Source organism: Scylla paramamosain, chromosome 17, assembly GCF_035594125.1.
Source record: "Scylla paramamosain isolate STU-SP2022 chromosome 17, ASM3559412v1, whole genome shotgun sequence".
NCBI classification, from domain to species: domain Eukaryota; kingdom Metazoa; phylum Arthropoda; class Malacostraca; order Decapoda; family Portunidae; genus Scylla; species Scylla paramamosain.
In genome coordinates this window covers 5,980,001-6,000,000 of record NC_087167.1, presented here as the reverse complement: position 1 = coordinate 6,000,000, position 20,000 = coordinate 5,980,001, and the positions used below count along the sequence as shown (strand labels likewise).

The 20,000-nt window shown below is 43.7% G+C and overlaps 1 protein-coding gene across 1 annotated transcript in view; it reads right to left on the bottom strand.

Moving 5' to 3' along the window:
* Positions 1-20,000, bottom strand: part of LOC135108381 (endophilin-A-like) — a 124,406-nt gene that overhangs the window by 57,629 nt on the left and 46,777 nt on the right. Inside the window, exon 3 of the mRNA XM_064019322.1 lies at positions 9,758-9,826. Within this exon, the coding sequence (XP_063875392.1) occupies positions 9,758-9,826 (69 nt within the window). The remainder of the gene's footprint in view (positions 1-9,757; positions 9,827-20,000) is intronic.

The window sequence follows — 20,000 nt, the reverse complement described above, 5'->3', positions numbered from 1 at the left end:
TTTTTTCTACCCGTTTCTTCGAGTCAGTTCTCTTTCTTTCAGTCCTCCCTACCATCACCTCCATTTTCCCATTCATTCCACCCCTTTGAGATGTTTATATTTTTCGTACCCAGTCCCTTGAAGCGATTACCCTTTTACTCCTTTGATGCACTGCCACCTGCTCTGGTCCTTGTTGCCTCACTGTCCTAATCCGTCACCTCCTACCCTTCCTACCCCTCCCTGTCATCTTCCTTCCCTTCCTCCAGCTCCTCCCATTTCTCTTTCTATTACTCCTCCTCTTCCTCCTCCTACTCCCCGTCCTAATCTACCTTATTCCTCCTTTCAGTCCTACTTTATTCACCTCATCAATGTGTGTGTGTGTGTGTGTGTGTGTGTGTGTTTTCTTACCTTATTCTCATCTATTCATCTTCTATTCTTAACTAACTTTCGTCGTGTCTTGGATCTTAATTCTCTCTCTCTCTCTCTCTCTCTCTCTCTCTCTCTCTCTCTCTCTCTCTCTCTCTCTCTCTCTCTCTCTCTCTCTCTCTCTCTCGTCTGTTCAGTTCGGCAGCATCTTCACACTCATTACCTCCATCTTCCTCTCCCTCCTCCAAACCTTCCCTCCTTCCCTCTCCTCATTACGAACCACTTTCCTCTACCTTAATTTCGCTCCTCCTTATCCTTTTCCTTCTCTTCCTCCTCCTCCTCCTCTTCCTCCTCCTCCTCCTCCTTCTCCTCCTCCTCCTCCTCCTCCTCCTCCTTCATCTCTCCTTTACCTTTAACATACTACATGTCACCTTTACCTCCACGTCACATCTACCCGGCTCCTCCTCCTCCTCCTCCTCCTCCTCCTCCTCCTCCTCCTCCTCAACCACCAGACGCCCACATCCACTGCCGCCCACGCCGCACTAATTGCATCCTTCCTTGACATGTTTGTGCGTGTGTTTGTTGGTTAATTTAAGGAGCTGCTAGAAAGGAGGAAGAGAAGAAGAAGGAGAAGAAGAAGGAGGAGGGGGAGAAGGAGGTTTAAATATACGAAAATTAGTTGGAGAATTGAAAGGAAGATAAGAAAGAGATATGAAAGAATAGAGAAAGAGAAAGCACGCAAATAAAACTTTAAAATTAATTTATGTAAAGGAAATACCTTACCTCCCTCCCGCATAGGTGAGAGAGAGAGAGAGAGAGAGAGAGAGAGAGAGAGAGAGAGAGAGAGAGAGAGAGAGAGAGAGAGAGAGAGAGAGAGAGAGAGAGAGAGAGAGAGAGTCAATACTTTCACCCACCTGCCGTCCGAACATTTCACTCTCCTCTCCCTCTCCCTCTCTCCCTCTCCCTCTCACTAAGTCCTGACACCACTGAACACCGACATCCCTTTAATAGCCCACATGTCCTCCCGTCCTCGTCCTCCTGCCCTCCCGCCCTCCCGTCCTCGTACCCTTACCCTTTAGTTCTCGTTCTCTCAGCCTTGTCCACTTTCCCTTCTTGCGTCATTGTCATTCCAAATTCGTCCTTCTACTCTTACCCTTCCACCCTCGTCCTCACATTCCTGGTCTCGAATCCTGATTTTCTACTCTCATTCTCGTATTTTCGTTCTCGTGTCCTCGTTCTTCGATTTTCATCCTTGTATTCTTGTCCTCGTATTCTCGTCCTCGACCTCGTAGTCTTGTCATTTCTAAATCTTTATTCTTCGTTTGTATATCTAGTTCTTTTTATCACCCTTATTCATCTATCTGTTTATCTACACTTGTCTATTCTTAGTTAACGTTTCTTATCCCCTTCCATTTATTCCTCTTCCACCTCCTCCTCCTCATCCTCTTCTACCTTGCCTAGTCTATTTGTTTATTTGTCTCTTATTCATCTATTCCCAATCATTGCTGGCTTGTTTTTTCTATCTACTTCTATTTCCACCTCTTCCTTCCCTATTTTATCCATCCCCTTTGGTCCTTCTTCCTTATTCTATTCCCTATCGCCCTTCTTCCCTATTTTATCCCTTATGGTCTTTCTTCCCCATTCTATCTATCTCCCTATGGTTATTAAGATGATCACTCACCCCAATCCTCCTCCCCATAATATACATACTCCCGAGGCTCCCATTTTCTTGTGTACTCGTAAATTTTGTCCCTTGTCTAAATCTTACCCCGTAGCAGTATTAAAGCCGTATTCTTAAACGTTTTAGTCTCTCGTAAGATTTTCAAAGGCCAAAAGAATGTTATGTCTGGTATTCATGGATGTTTTGGTGACACAGATCTTGGTTAAGGTCCCTGTTAAACTCCTTCTCTAAATCTTGGTCCTAGTAGTGTTATATCCCATTCTTAAACGTGTTAGTTTCTCACAAGAGCTATTTTCAAGGGCTATACAAATGATGGGTTTGTTTTCATGGGTGTTTTGTCGGTGAAGAATCCTGGTTAAGCTCTCTGTTAAACTCCTATCTAAATCTTGGCCCCAGTAGTGTTAAATCCACATTCTTAAACGTTTTAGGCTCTCATAAGAACTATTTTCAATGGCCACAGAGAAGACAGGTCTGCTTTCCACGAGTGATTTGTCTGTGCAGAATCCTGGTTAAACTCCATAATCATGAAAACATCCTTGAACAACCCACTCAAACCTTTTAAAAGTGGTCAATTAAGATGCAGATACGTTTGAGGACACGGACATTCTCCCGTGTTTTCGAAGCGATGAATCCTAAACTCTAAAATCACAAAAATACGCTTGAACATCCCACTAAATTCCACGGAAACCCTTTAAAGTAGTTGAGTAAGACGCCAAGACGAGAATAAGTAGAACAGCCGTCCCGTTCCATGCCTGTCCTCTATCACCTCTCTAAGCTTCCCCCCTCCCCCCGCACCTTTGTTCCCGGTCCTCCTCCATACACTATGCCCTGAGTCAGCCTCATACTGCCTCTCTGTCTCAGTATTTCACTCCCACTCACTCCTTTGAGCCCATTGATTTCTCTCGCCCATAAGCACTTTCCCAGAGTACGAATTAATAATGACGGCGATGGACGGCGGTGGTGGTGGTGGTGGTGGTGGTGGTGGTGGTGGTGGTGGTGGTGGTGGTGGTGGTAAAGGAAAATAGACATGTTGTAAGTGTAGTGGAAAGAGAGGAGAAGAAGAAGAAGAAGAAGAAGAAGAAGAAGAAGAAGAAGAAGAAGAAGAAGAAGAAGAAGAAGGCAAAGGTAAAAAGTGGAGGAGGAGGAGGAGGAGGAGGAGGAGGAGGAGGAGGAGGAGGAGGAGGAGGAGGAGGAGTGGGGACGTAAAGCATTAGTCCCTTTGATGATTTTAGTTATTGTAGTTGATGTTGATGTTGTTGATGTTGTTGTTGTTGTTGTTGTTGTTGTTGATTGCGTTGGTACTGATGGAAGAGGAGGACCAAGAAGAAGAGGAGGAACAAAAGAAGAAAGAAGATGATTTACTGGTGTTTTTTTTTTTTTTTTTTTTTTTTGTGTGTGTGTGTGTGTGTCCAGTGAGTGATGGTGGTAGTCACGAGGAAGGCGGAAGAGAATACAAGCCATAACACTCCAGACTGTGAGAGGCGGCGGCGGCGGTTCTGGTGGTGGTGGTGGTGGTGGTGGTGGTGGTGGTGGTGGTGGTGGTGGTGGTGGTGGTGGTTGAAGTAATGTGATAGCAACAGTAGCGGTGGTGATAGAAGGAGATAGGAAGGAAAGGAGAAAGAGCAGGAAGAAGTAGAGGAGATGGTGATGGTGGTGCTGGCTGAGGAAGAAGAAGAAGAGGAGGAGGAGGAGGAGGAGGAGGAGGAGGAGAAGCGCAAATCCCCTCACAATATTTACAAAGTTTTCTCTGCGGCGTGAATCGACCCTCACTGGGGGGCGTTTTCACCATTACGACGCCACCTAATGACAGAGCCGGCCAGGAACTGCACCTCATCACGCGTGCTTGTGCGAGAAACTGAAGAAAACGTAAGCAAAAAGAGAAAAGGGAAGACGATAGCAAACACGGAAGGCGGGAAGACGAAAAAAATGATAAGAAGGAAGAAGGAAGGAAGGAGGAAGAGCGGCAAAGAGGGTGCGAGGGAGCGTGTGAGTCAGGCGAGAGGGGCCCCGGACAGAAACAGCAGCAGCAGCAGCAGCGCGGCGCCACAGTCTACGGTGCCAGCATGCCACGTTTCACTACCCAATGAAGTAGTGGTATAGATCTTCTCAGTCACTTCCCTCTTCTATTTCCTCCGCCTCTTCCTCATCCTCATTCGTTCTCTTCTCCCGCCCTCTCCATCTGATTCTAGTCACTCTCCCTCTTCCCCCCTCCTTTCCCCTCCATCTCCACCTTCCATTTCTCTTCCCTGACATGTTTTTCTCTTCATTCTTCGCTTTACTTCCCTCTATTTTATTTTCACCAGATATATGTTTCCTTCATCTCATTTATATCTTTTCTCTCTCACTCTTTTTCCCCATCCTTCTCTTCCTCCTCTTCCTTCTCCTCCTCCTCCTTCCTCCTCCTCTTGCTTCTCCTTCACCTCCATCATCTCCTTTTACCTCCTTCTCCTTCTGCTCTCTTCTATACTCCTTCTTCTTCTTCTTCTTCTTCTTCTTCTTCTTCTTCTTCTTCTTCTTCTTCTTCTTCTTCTTCTTCTTCTTCTCCTCCTCCTTCTCCTCCTCCTGACCCGCGCACATGATCTCAAAGAAGTTACCTAATCTTCTTCATCCTTACATCACACACACACACACACACACACACACACACACACACACACACACACACACACACACACACGATCAGCAGCATCTGTACCTGTATCAATGTGTGTGTGTGTGTGTGTGTGTGTGTGTGCGTGTGTCGTGAGTGAGTGAATGGCAGGAATGAGCACTCGATGTCCCTATGTGTTGTCTGCATGTTCCATCAGCGACGCCTGGTCCACGCTGATGAGCCGAACGGGACAAAGGCTACGCGTCTTTGTCCCCTCTCCCTCTCTCCCTCTCTCTCTCTCTCTCTCTCTCTCTCTCTCTCTCTCTCTCTCTCTCTCAAACAGACCCCTCCCTCACCTCATCTCAATAACACTTCAGTCAATCACCCGCGAAGCAATAACAGTGATGCTAATGATGATACTGATTGTTTGCTGGTCGTAATAATGATGGTGATAGTGATGATGATGATGATGATGATGATGATGATGATGATGATGATGATGATGATGGTGGTGGTGGTGGTGGTGGTGGTGATGGGGATAATAATAATAATAATAATAATAATAATAATAATAATAATAATAATAATAATAATAATAACAACGGAAATGACGACAACGAAAAAGGAGGAGGAGGAGGAGGAGGAGGAGGAGGAGGAGGAGGAGGAGGAAGAGGAATACAAAGGAGGAGGAGAAACAGAAGAAGGAGGAAGAATACAAAGGAGGAGGAGGAGGAGAAGGAGGAATACAAAAGAGGAGGAGAAACAGGAGAAGGAGGAAGAGTTGGAGAAGAAAGGAAATGAAGAAAGACGAACCGGAAGAGCAGAAGATGCAGAAGATGAACAAGGAGAAACGATGAAGGAGAAAAGAAGGAAGGGAATGAAAAGAAGAAGAAAGAAACACTCCAAAAGTTACTCTTAAAGATGATGGCCCGTCTCTCTCTCTCTCTCTCTCTCTCTCTCTCTCTCTCTCTCTCTCTCTCTCTCTCTCTCTCTCTCTCTCTCTCTCTCTCTCTCTCTCTGTCCCAATTCTCCGCGGCTCCCTCTTCACAAACTCTCTACCTTCCCCCCTCGACTCCCACGCTCCTCTTCCCCCTCACGCCCACGTTCTCTCTCTCTCTCTCTCTCTCTCTCTCTCTCTCTCTCTCTCTCTCTCTCTCTCTCTCTCTCTCTCTCTCTCTCTCTCTCTCTCTCTCTCTCTCTCTCCGCCCACGCATCCCCTCCTCTCCTCCCTCTCCCGACCCTGCTTCTCTCCCATCAGTGCCGCATTCAAACACACGGGATAAATGTCAGAGTTCAGTTTTTCCTTCTTTCTTTTCCTCCTCCTCCATTTTTTTTCCTTTCTCTCATGCTTCCTAGTCCCTTCTCACTATTCCTGTCTGTATATCAGCCTTCTTCCTCTCTCTCTCTCTCTCTCTCTCTCTCTCTCTCTCTCTCTCTCTCTCTCTCTCTCTCTCTCTCTCTCTCTCTCTGGTTGTATGACACGATCTCCTCCATCCCTCCCTCCCTCCCTCCCTTCCTTCCTTTCTTTCCCTCCCTCCATTTTACCCCCTCCCTCCCTCCCTCCCATCTCACGTGACCTACTTCCGGCTTCAGCATCTCTCTCTCTCTCTCTCTCTCTCTCTCTCTCTCTCTCTCTCTCTCTCTCTCTCTCTCTCTCTCTCTCTCTCTCTCTCTCTCTGCTCCATTAAGACAGCTATTCGAGAAAAGTAGAGAGAGAGAGAGAGAGAGAGAGAGAGAGAGAGAGAGAGAGAGAGAGAGAGAGAGAGAGAGAGAGAGAGAGAGAGAGAGAGAGAGAGAGAGAGAGAGAGAGAGGGTAATGGGACGACATCAGAAGAATAAAAGAGGAAATGTTTGAATGAGAAAAAAATTAGGAACGGAAGGAGAGAGAGAGAGAGAGAGAGAGAGAGAGAGAGAGAGAGAGAGAGAGAGAGAGAGAGAGAGAGAGAGAGAGAGAGAGAGAGAGAGAGAGAGAGAGAGAGAGAGGAGAGCCTGCCGAAGGGAAAGGAGATAAAGTGAGATAAGAGGAAACTGTTACTTGAAACGTTTCCGTAGGCGGGGAGACGATGGGTCACAGGTCACTGCGGAAAGAGGTCACCAGATCACCAGGTCACTGCTAAGGCAATTTTTTGGGATCCTAGTGTCACTATTCTGAGTCACCCAATGAGCAGGCAATGTCACAGTTTACTAGGTCACTTTAGGTTGCCAGGTCACCATCTTGGGTCACTTTAGCTCACCAGGTCATGTTGAGTCAGTTCAGGTCACGAGATCACTATGCTGAGTCACTCCATATCAAGTGTCACAATGAGTCACTTCACGGGCAGGGTACTAGATCAAAATGTTGTCACTCTGAGGGTCAAAGACATGTCACCGGGTCACAATAAACAGTCGCTCTGATGGTCACCAGGTCACTATAAGGAGTCGTTATACTGTCATTTCACCAGGTCACCATATCATCACTTCACCAGGTCACCATATCATCACTTCACCAGGTCACTATAGGTCACTTCAGCTCACCATATTATCACTTCACGAGGTCATTACACTATCATTTCACTATGTCACTATACTGTCACTTCCCAGCCAACTTACTGAAATAACGATCACCACATGAGCCAGTAAAGACGTCTTCAGGTCACCAGATGGCAAGGTCAAGTTAGCAGGTCGGCAGTTCAGATTCCAGCTCACTAGGCCGCCGTGCTCTGGGTCGGTCACCAGGTAAGCGGAAGGCGGTCACGGGCACTGGGTCCGGTCATTAGGCGGAGTCATTAGGTCAAGGGTGTCAGTGGGGACGCCCTGCACCGGAACCACTCACCAAGTCATTTGTAAACACGTCCTCCATTGCTATCTACACTGTGGTGTCCTACCAAGCTACCTGTTTACTTATCAGCCTCTCTGTCAACCTACCTTTATGTTACCAGCACTCCTAACTCCCAGCTTTCTTATATACCAACCTCTCAGCTTTCCTAACTCCAAAGCAACCAGTCTACCCTATCTACCTATATATTTGTATTACCAATTAATCTTCCAATTTGCGTACCAGTCTTCCTTCTTCTTAATCTGCCTACTACCAATCTAACTTGCAAACTATCAACATAACTACCAGCCTTTCTACTTCCCAATCTATTTAACTACTTGCTAACAGTCTTCCTGCCTACCTAACGGCCTTACTCCACCCTAACCTATCAATCTACTACCATCCTAATTATTTGCCTCCCGCTCAACCAACCTAAGCACCAATCTGGCAGTCTGGATAAGTCTCCTAGTGGTGAATATTACGTAATATGACTGACTAGATGAATTTACACCATGTGAGAAATACTAAAATGTTAATGATATAAAAAAAAGTAGGAAGGATAAAAGATTACAATAGAAATAACAAAGTGGTGATCTTAAAAAAAAATCAGGAGGAACAACAACAAAAACGATAACAACAACAACATCGAGAAAAGCAAAATACGGTGCCTTCCCGCCTTTCCTTTCCCTAAATGGTAATTCTGTGCATATGCGTGTTCATATATGCATATTTATGTATGTATGAATGTATATATGATGCATGTATGTATGTATGTATGCATGCATGGACATAAACTTGTCTACTAGTCTCACTCCGCGTTATCCAGACTAACTTCAAAAGGGAGCAGGATTGAAATAGACCGATCAATTATATTCCACACACACACACACACACACACACACACACACACACACACACACACACACACACACACACACACACACACACACACACAAAGCAGTCAGCGATTCTTCAGTCTGATAGATCACGTTTCCCAAAGGTCACGAAAGAGAGCCCGGAAGAGAGAGAGAGAGAGAGAGAGAGAGAGAGAGAGAGAGAGAGAGAGAGAGAGAGAGAGAGAGAGAGAGAGAGAGAGAGAGAGAGAGAGAGAGAATAGCTGCATATGTCATAAATATATATATACAATTTTGACCACGGAAAATCACACATGTACAGGTTTTAGACGAAAAATGTGTATGGAGAGTGTACATATTACACGTGAGAATACAAGAATTTAAAAAAATGGAAATTATAAAGTAAAGGAGAAATGTATGAACAAATAAAAAAATAATAAATAAATAAAAAGAACAAGGTGAAGGGATGATAAGATCTAACAAAGTACATTCCAGGTAACACATTGCAGGTAGGTTAATAAGAAATGTCCCGCTGAGAAAAATAAATAAATAGAATATAATAAGGAAAAAGTAAAAACATAAAAGGCAGCGGCACAGGTCATTTAACAAGATCCTCATATGATCCAATAACAAGTCAAAAGTTAGTGTCTGTAAATCATAAATCAGACGTGCAAGGCTAAATGTGGCAGGTCACCTCTAAAACTCTATGCCTGACTTTCTTTTTTTCTTCTTCTTCTTCTTCTTTTCGCTCACTTCTCTTCCCTACCTTAAAAACTGACCATCAAGACATCTCCAGAATTTAAATTAACCAAGCGCATGAGAACCCTACCTTTCTAAACTGCCTGTAGTTCCTTGCTAGCACTTTTTTTTCTTATAAATAGAAAGAGACAGGCAAAAGATAAAAAGTTGGTTTATTTTACATGTTGCAAATTTGAAATGAAAGTTGAAAGGTAAAAAAAAAAGTGACCGGCAATGATTCACAGATAGGTTTCAGAAATGGAAGGCTGCACGTAATCGAGATGGGAGAGATAATGATCAACACTACAGATATAAAACTAAAAAAAAAAAATGGTGAAAACAGCTAACATTTACGAAGGAGTCAAAAAAAAAAAAAAATCACGCAGCTTTATTTTCCTTTGTTTTGTTTTCATAGTTAAAAAGGACACTGACCTACAGCAACAAAAACTATAAAAATGACCCACTCAAAAAAAAAAAAAAAAAAAAGCCCACTGAACATGTTACAAGTCAGAAATTAGAAACAAAAACTAGCAAACAAGTGACAAGGTATACACGAATCACAGGTGAATTGCTAGCTACATGTCACAGCAGGGAAAAGAAATAAAAGGGTAAAGGTGACAGGTGACAAGTAAAGGGTCACAGTTTCCGCATTAGAAGTCAGAAATGAGAGAGTAAAAGGTGACGTGGCAGACAGGGAGGTGAGGTGAGAGGCAACAGGAGAAGGTGGCAACAGACAGCAGGGGGTCGGTACTCACAGCCTCCATCTCGAAGAAGTCATGGTCGAGTTTGGTTCCTTCCACGCCGCCAATCTTCTCGTTCATAAACTGGAAATAGAAAACGAGCGGTGATCAGTCATCTCCTTGGGAAATTGAGAGAGAGAGAGAGAGAGAGAGAGAGAGAGAGAGAGAGAGAGAGAGAGAGAGAGAGAGAGAGAGAGAGAGAGAGAGAGAGAGAGAGAGAGAGAGAGAGAGAGAGAGAGAGAGAGAGAGAGAGAGAGAGAGAGAGAGAGAGAAAGAAAAAAAAAGGAAAAAGGAAAAGGAAAAAGAAAGATTGATAAATACAGACTTACAGACAGACAGACAGACAGACAGACAGACAGACAGACAGACAGACAGACAGACAGACAGACAGACAGGCAAGCAGCCGGACAGACAGACAGACAATGTGTTACGTAACCTTATCCATAATTCAAACTCTGGGTACTTCAGAGAGAGAGAGAGAGAGAGAGAGAGAGAGAGAGAGAGAGAGAGAGAGAGAGAGAGAGAGAGAGAGAGAGAGAGAGAGAGAGAGAGAGAGAGAGAGAGAGAATGTTATGTAAGACTATCTATTCATAATTCAGAGTACACGCCCTACAAACCAGGCCATGTAATCCCAGACTCAACATGGAGGGAGGGAGGGAGGGAGGGAGACTGCATCAGACCCCTTGGAAACAGCGCTGATCTTGTAAACGTAACAGATATACTATTAAATTCTAAAACCGCAGTGCAGCTATCTTTTCTTAAGCAGGTCTGGCAAGGGTCTACAAAAAGACTTAAAAAATGTCAACTTAGATCCCAGAAGGTTTGAAAATACAGCGCTGGCCTCGAAAACCTAAAAGATAAAGTAGTAACCTCTAAACTACAGCACAGTTATAATTTTTTTTTATGGAGGTCTAGCAAGATCTACGAAAAAGGTTTAAAAATGTCTACTTTGATCCCAGAACCTTTGGAAACAGTGCTGGCCTCGAAAACATAACATAACTATTAACTTCTAAGCCACGATAGTTATTTTTTTATGCAGGTCAGGCAAGGTCTACAAAAAAGGTTTAGAGAATGCCTACTAAGGTCCCAGAACCTTTTGAAAAGTGTTGGCCAGGGAAACTTAGCAGATTTAATTTTATCTTGCAAACCACAGTACAGTTACCTTTGTTGTTTTTATGTAAGGGAGTCTCTGACAAGGTCTACGAAAAAGGTTTAGAAAAAAGGCCCACTTAGAAACACAGCGCTGGCCTGGGAAAAGTGGGAAATTACTTTTGATTTCCACACTACAGTACACTTATCATTATTATTATCATTATTATTTTTATATAGCAAAGTCTCTAGTAAGGGTTAGGAAAAGGTTTAAAAAATGCCTACTTAGGTGCCAGTGGCTAAAGAACAGAGCCAAAAATTAATGACCCAAAATCGGTAAAAAAGTTATTCCATCACAGTGCGCGGGGGAGAAATAATAAAAGATAATGTGAGGTGTAGACATTTGAAACTGCACAATTATTCAGCAATGCGACCGTCCATTTTCTACGATTATTTCCCCTAGATAACTTACACGGTTACTCGGTGCCATAACAGTTTTAAATGCCTGTATCTCTCATTTTCTGGTCCTGTCTCTCCTCAACGAACTATAATAGGATGAAAGCTTGTTGGCAACGATAACTGGCCGATGTTCTGGAAGTTAAAGACAATTCTACTAAATTTCCGAGCCAACGCTGTTTCTGAAGGGACTGGGGAGTGTCTAGACTGGCCAAGATGTTTACGTGGGACCGGTCACGCAATAGAGAGAGAGAGAGAGAGAGAGAGAGAGAGAGAGAGAGAGAGAGAGAGAGAGAGAGAGAGAGAGAGAGAGAGAGAGAGAGAGAGAGAGAGAGAGAGAGAGAGAGAGAGAGAGAGAGAGAGAGAGAGAGAGAGAGAGAGAGAGAGAGAGAGAGAGCAAACTTTTCCAATTTCGGCCATAACCCACATCTTGACATTCTCGTTTTCCCGCCTAAGAAAAAAAAAAGCTAAAAAAAAACATATAAAGTTAGTAAAGCAATAAAAAATAATGCGATGTGATCTGTAAACAAAACACACACACACACACACACACACACACACACACACACACACACACACACACACACACACACACACACTATTGATCTTGTTGTCAGCGTGAATAAGTCAGAGGTTCTGGGGCCATCAAGGCGGCGTACCCTCGGGAGTACTCTGGGAATCTTTAGGGGCGCAACACACTCGTCAGATTACTGCGCGGGGAAACCTGCGTCTGGGAAAGATTGTGAAGCCTTTTTTTTTTTATTTATTTATTTATTTATTTATTTATTTATTTATTTATTTATTTATGTGTGTGTGTGTGTGTGTGTGTGTGTGTGTGTGTGTGTGTGTGTGTGTGTGTGTGTGTGTGTGTGTGTGTGTGTGTGTGTGTGTGTGTGTGTGTGTGTGTCAGGGAAAAATTGGTTTATGGTACTTTCTAAACACAGGTTTCCGCTGCGTCTTACACGTGCTTCGTTAGGGAAGAAGTGTGTCGGCGCATGGCTGGTAGCGCCACCCTTCCCAGGCCCCGGCACAGGGAACAGTGTAGCCAGCTCCCTTCTCCTGCGCCTTCACGCTCCCAGTCATGTGCCCTCTAATACACCGATGGAAGGGAGGTGAACATTCTTCGAGCACAGTTTAGGATAAGATTATTAAGCCCTGTGTTAAGTTTTTATTTCCTTCCTATATTATGCATGAAGGAAACATCTCAGCTGCCATAATGTTTAAGTGGTGCACAGGCAGAAACTGAGACTTTCAGAGGGAAGTGATGAGGAAGCTTGCTGGCCTACGAACCGTATCGATGACTGACAGGAAATATCTCTCTGATTTCTTCCTTGACGGACTGATTGAAAGAACACCATTATTATGCGTCATCCTGTCATTACACAGTGACTCAGCGATCATCTCTCCCTGACATTGACTCAATGATTTAATGGAAGAGAAAGACGTCTGAACTGCACTAGAAAATCTAATCAAAATGAAAATCAGAAACATCAGCAAACAGAATGTCAAACTGATTGATTGCCTGAGAAAGAAGCAAACTTAACTTCCCAAGGGCAGTGTCAAAAATAATAGGATAAAAATAATGCACACAGACTGAAGGACTGACTGAGAAAAGAAAAAAAAAAAAGCTACCACGGCACAAGAAACTGTCAAAACAAAACAAACAAAAAAACAACAAACACACAACAAACTGACAGACGAACAAATACACTCACAAAACCCGCAAGAAAAACACAAATAACTTACTGCATGACTAAGGCACAAAGCACGCCACACAACCGCAAAAACAGACGGATGACAACCACACACAGACACAAACACACAAACACACACACACACACAATCACCCTATTTAAGTGCCACACCGATCGACACACCGTCAAGGAACATGACTCAGCACCTTCTTACAAGACATGCTGGAGGGAACCTTGTCTGCGAATCTATTTTAAACCAGTCAATGATTTCCTGCTCTCCTTCCCTTATGTCCCCCCCCTCTCTCTCTCTCTCTCTCTCTCTCTCTCTCTCTCTCTCTCTCTCTCTCTCTCTCTCTCTCTCTCTCTCTCTCCCCTCGCCTCCTCCTGCAGCTCCTAATGTGGTTATGCAGATGTGATAAGAACAGGCTTTGATGTGGGTGGGAGAGGAAGAGATGCGTGAGAGTGGGAGGGAGGGAGGGAGAGAGGGAGGGAGATGGAGGGAAGATGGAGGGAAGATGGAGGGAAGATGGAGGGAGAGGAGCAAAGAATGGCAGAGAAAAGGCCAACGTGAAGCAGAGACTTGGGTATTTGATGAGAGAGAGAGAGAGAGAGAGAGAGAGAGAGAGAGAGAGAGAGAGAGAGAGAGAGAGAGAGAGAGAGAGAGAGAGAGAGAGAGAGAGAGAGAGAGAGAGAGAGAGAGAGAGAGAGAGAGAGAGAGAGAGAGAGAGAGAGAGAGAGAGAGAGAGAGAGAGAGAGAGAGAGACTTTTCAATGCCTCTACTGTATCACACGCCGCGTTTCTATCACAAAGTTCATATCAGTATCTTGTCATCCATCAGCTTGTCTTTGCGTACTTAGGTGGATGAGTGTGGAATATTTTTTTTAACTAGTCGAAGTGGAAGTGAAGACCAACGCCACGACTGTTTTGTTACTTGTATCTGGCATCTTTAACCCTTTCACTGTAGGGCATTTTTTTTTCCATGTGATTATCAGTAAATCTATGGACCCTTATTGTTCTACTTGTCTCTTATCAAATATTTCTCTAGCCTTGAAGAAACGAAATTAACTTAGTTTCTCTCATTTATCTATGTCCTTGCAAACTTTTTTTTTCACACTTCTGGATGTTAATGAGTGATCATAGCAGTGTAAGGGTTAAGCACACTCACTGTCAAAACTACATTCCTCACTGCTTTCATGTTAGGTTCCCACTATCACTCATGTTGGGATTCGTAAAGTTTTATTAAACATGCAGAAATTTAGCTTAAAGGTTCATAAGTTTGTTTTAACCTTCATACTTCCAGATAAGGTTCACAAGGTTCTTTTCAACTTTCATATTTCCTGCTTAAGTTCATAGAGTTAGCATAAACCTTCATATTTTCAGCCAAGATTCATAAAGTTCTCTTAAACCTTCATACTTTCTGCTAAGGTTCATAAATTTCTCTTAAGCATTTATATCTCCATCACAAATTCATTAGTTCACTCAAACGTTCACACTTTCAGCTAAGTTTCATAAAGTTCTCTTGTACCTCCACAATTTCAGCTTTCAGGTTCATGAAGTTCCTGAAAGTTTCATTCTTCTATCTTTGCTGTTGATAAAGTCCTCCCAAAACCTCCATACTTTCAGCTCTAAAGTTCTCAGCTCCTCCAAATCTTTACACTTCCAAATCTGACGTTCACAAGTTCACACAAACCGTCCCACTTCCGAGGTTCACTGGTGTCCTCTCAAACCTTCACGCCTCCAGCCCCAAGGTTTATAAAGTCCTGGCACGTCTTTCCACTTCCTAGTCTGAGATTCATAAAACCCTCTCAAATTTTCATACTGTAGGTCTATGGTTCACACAGTTTTTCCGAACCTTCATGCTTCTAAAGTTAAAAATAATAAAATCCTTGCAGACTTTCATATTTCCTTAATTCTACTCAGACCTTCACAATCCCAGGGCCAAATTTAATATAATCTTATAGTCTTCTCAAACCTTTATATTTCCAATGCTGAGTTTCATACAGTCTCAAACCTTCACGCTTTTGGGTCTGAGGTTACTCGGGTTCCCAGTCTCACTCGTGCCAGAGGTTCATGAAGTCCCGGCACATCCTCACGCCTCCAGATGGTGCCATCAGCTGGGAGGCGGCCACCTGACGCTGCCCAGTGTCTACATCGCCATCGCAGCGCCTCCAGCAGTGCGGGAACATTGCCCAAACTACACACGTAACCTTCTCAACACCTGTGGCGTCCCTTGCCCTTCCTCTGCCCCTGTCCCTGCCCCTGCCCCTGGTCTGTCCCTGCACCCATCACGACAGCTGGCACGAGAGACACCCTGAGTTCTCAAGTAACACGAAAAATGATGGACATATAAACTTCTGTGAGGTATTCTACTACTTTGTCTATAACGGTCTTCTTTAACAGGGAGCGATCCAGCGGTTATACTCTGGTGGCAAGGGTTGTGAGGCAAGGGGAAGCCATCAATACTTCGTCTGGCACCAGGTGGCGTCAACCCCTCGAAATATTCGTTCTCTAAAACCTGTACGTTAAAAGTGAAGAATGACTGCTAATGACAGTATGACACCTGTTATTCAAGTAAAGCTGGATGATACTTAGATGCTTTACGGTTTCAGCTACACGATCACTTATTCATTTTGCTGTGAGTGGTACCTTGGAGAATCAGACTCCGAACTTGCATCAGGAATGTTTAGTTTAAGGAGAATCCATAGCAGTCAATGTTGAGCAAGCAACACTGCAGCACCACAGCCCCGGCGAGTGTTATCCAGGTGGTGGGGCGAGGACGCTTAACGGTGTGAAATACGAAGTCCTTCAGGATATTTTTTATAATTTAAGAAGACCTGAAGGATAATTTCGGGCTTCATAAACCTGAAGTCCTTAAGGATATTTATGTCGCAGGATATTCTTATAATGCATTCAGTCCTTGGGGGAGTTCTGTCAAGAAGTGAACAAGAAATCCTTAAGGATATTCACACTCGTATACTGAAGGATAGTCAAATAATGTAGTAAGTCCCTCGGAATAATTCTGTTTCACGTAAGCCTTAAATCCCTGAGAAAATCTAAATATATCACAATATTTATATAAACCATCAAATCCTTGAGGGAAACCTGTACAATTTACATCCCCAAGTCCTTCATGGTTATATAATACATAACATTAAGTATTTAGGCCGTTTAATATTAACACTAAGTCTCATTAAGTCTGTGCGGTAATGACTGTACTGCTGCGGGCCATAATTTTCAACATATTACCTTTAATGGCCGCCTTGCTACACTCCTGAAGAAATCTTAATATGTAACCGTATATAATTCCACGGATTCTAACCCTGTGCTGAATAACTTCTCCTGCCAGCGTAAAATATGCCTCTTTTTCTTTTTTTCGTCTGTGTCTTCGTGCCACCCTCCTTCACACGTACACAATAAAATATACAATCATAAAAAAACTATTTAAACAACTGGGCGGTGGTTTACATTCTACAACATTTTCTGCAACTTTTCATCAGTCTCCTTTCGTCTTCAGCTTTCCAACTTCCCTTGAATACCTTCCCTCATTGACTTCTTTTACAATTAGCATTCCTCCTCTTACAAATTCGTCCATATATCTTCATTTACACAATCAATCCACATTTTTTCTCCTTTTCCTCTTTTCCTTCCAGCCATGTACGCATCTCCACATTCATCATTACATTACTCACATCAACTTTTTTTTTTCATTACCTGCTACAAGATTACCAGACCCTAACACAATAAGACACTGCTGACCATCTAGTAATTCCCCGTCAGTCTATACTAACACAATTTCAACTCTTGGCGCCGTTACTTGGGTTGGTCATGGTGGTGTTCCTCTGACTCACAGCTGTGTCGTCTGGTTTGCATCATGAGAGGATAGAAAAAGCGCAAAACATGGAGCAAAACATATCGGTTTTAGCAAGTTGAATTTTGTTTTTTCTCAGGTTTACCTTCCGAATTTACAAGCTTTCAAAATTCCCAAGTGAATATGATCGTCTGCTTAGACTCCTGAGAGAGATAAAAAGCCAATGGCCAGAGCATATCGATTTTGGCAACTCAAATTTTGGTTTTCTCTAGGTTACCTTTCGAAAATACAAGCTTTCAAATTACTTCTTATGTTGACTGTGATTGTTTGCTTAGAATCATGAGAGGCGATGAAAACTCAAGGACCAGAGGAGCACATATTGGTTTTGGCAAGTTGAATTTTGGCTTCTCTTGCTTCGCTTACCCTCCTAAGTAAACGGTGGCTATGATCGTCTGTTTAACATTATGAGAGCAGATAGAAAGCAAAGGAGCATTTTTTTTTCTTGTTTACCTTCCTAAATTGCAGCAGTCGGTGATTCTCTCTCTCTCTCTCTCTCTCTCTCTCTCTCTCTCTCTCTCTCTCTCTCTCTCTCTCTCTCTCTCTCTCTCTCTCATCGATTACTATTATTATCACCCTCATCGATTACTATTATTATCACTGGTCAATAACGAAGATTCCCTCCTGCTCCTCCCAATCCTGCTTTTCCTCTCCTCCTATCCTGTTTCTCGCCACTGACTCCTCCTCCTCTTCTCTTCCCTTCCCTCGCTCGTGGGCAGAACTTCTTCAATTGCTCCCAGCTGCGAATTTATTGGTAAACTTCCGCGATCTTCACTTTCAAATGGGAGAGCAGAAGGCCGCGCACTTTTTGTTTTAAATTTAGCGTCTTCATATACGCCCCGAGGTGGAAACTAACGGCAAACTCACGACACCTCCTTGCTTTATCTCACCTCTGATTAGTGTAAGCTTTAGATTACAGCAGTGGGTGAAGGGGACTTTTTTTTTCTTGAGTCTCCGTGGCCTCGACGTGCCATTGGACCATATCCTAAAACACTTCTGCACCGCAACTCCACTACTTTCTAAAGGCTCCAGTCGAGATTACACAGGTTTTTTTTATGGTTTTAGTGAGAGATTAACTAAATTTCTACATTATGAACGGGAGAAATAGTCTTGGAAACCCTAATAATTTATGTGGCCTTTGAAAACCGTCGTGGTGAGAGAGCAAAGTGTTTTAGAATACGTATTCAGAAACAGTTTGCTCTCTCTCTCTCTCTCTCTCTCTCTCTCTCTCTCTCTCTCTCTCTCTCTCTCTCTCTCTCTCTCTCTCTCTCTCTCATACCACGACTATTTTCCAAGGCCACAGAAATGATTAACCGGGTTCCCAAGAGTGTTTCTCCTGTTAATAATGTAGAAATCTTGTTAATTTGTCACTAGAACTGTAAAAAGATCCTTAAAAACCCCGCGGACGGAAGTGTTTCAGAATATAGGATTGTTCGTTCCGTGTTGGGGTGTTTAGATTTGCGGGAGTCGTCTGTCATAATCTCTTTCTGGTTAGCTGTAATGAAAGTGCTTTTAGTTTTCATTTCCCGTTTATATTTGTGACATTCTCTCTCTCTCTCTCTCTCTCTCTCTCTCTCTCTCTCTCTCTCTCTCTCTCTCTCTCTCTCTCTCTCTGATTGGTTGTAGAGAAGTTTTCATTCCTAGTTTTTATTTGTGTCATGATCTCTTGCTGGTTGTAATGTAGTGCTTTCAATCTGTAGTCTTCGTTTCTCTGTCTCCTTTTAGTTCTCTTCCTTCTCATCGTCATTATTGTTATTATTATTATGCATATCCTTCTCTTTGTCACTAATTTCATCTTCATATTTTATTCTACCTTGTGTTCAGTGACAACCTTTGCTTCTTCATACGACAAAAGCCTCCTCCATGTTTTATGTTCATCAGTGTATACAAATTTGTTTATATCAGCTCTCTCTCTCTCTCTCTCTCTCTCTCTCTCTCTCTCTCTCTCTCTCTCTCTCTCTCTCTCTCTCTCTCTCTCTCTCTCTCTCTATGCCACACGCCCCGAGCCACACACCTCATCACGTTACCTGCCTCCGCCACGTGCATGGGGAATGGTGCAATCTGACTTGAGTCGACAAGATGAAATATTACACGCATTCACGTCCTGTCTGCTCCTCGCTCCGTCACGCTGCCCTCGCCTTCCCTATCCATCCAGGCTCCTTCCCATCTCATCTCCAATCACGTTCAGAGACTCCCCGGGCAGCCATTTTCCGAATTTTTTTTTTTTTTTTTTTGAGCATTTGTCATTTGTTTAAGCGCTTATAAATTTTCTACCTAAACAAGAAATGGGAACTATATGATTACCTGTCTCATTTAGTGTAATGGCAGCAGGTGTTATGAGCCCCGTAATAGGTATGCATATTGCTTCTCGTGTGGGTGTGAGTTATTACAACAGACTGGGAATTATAACCAGGACCGCTAATTAATTTCCTCAGTCTGGTGTCGGGATAATATTCTCTCTGTGCTGGTTCCCACGACCACACCACGCACCTCCCACCTGTGGCGCTCACCGGCCCAGACTCCGCGAGACCTGGCTGCCTCACGGGCTGGCGGGTGGCACGGGATGAGGGCGCCTTTCTCCTCTTGCTGCCGTGGGACTCGATACAAGGCGACACTACCTATATTTTGCGAATGGTTCAGACGTGCCTGGTACTGATACACCCTGCTATCGAAGCGGCCAGGTGTACAGGAGGTGTCATTTATATTATGAGTCTTCTTTTATAAGTCCGGCCGACCATTGTCCTCCCACACACGAGGGATATAACGAGGGTCACACAAGGGCACGGGGGTAATTCTGAGTTGCACGGCCGCGATAAAAGAGCAGCGGGACTTTACATGGAACTCAGGACGCTATTCCAAACCTGTACCAGTTTCTAAGAAGGCATTCCGAGTGCAGACCACCATGTTTCCCGAAGTGCAGTGAAGTGAGGACGGCTCGCTGAAGTGTGACAAGTGGCTGCCGTGTACAGTTTCCCAGAACAGTGGTGTCATGAACAAGATACTTTAGACGAAGCCAAAAACAGTATCTGACAACAACCTCGACAACACCATATCCCCAGCTCCTCCTGGTCTCGGCGGAGGTCTACACACAAAGCAATTCATCGATCAATATATTAATTTCCATTCGACTTATGGAGATTTATAGACTTAAAAT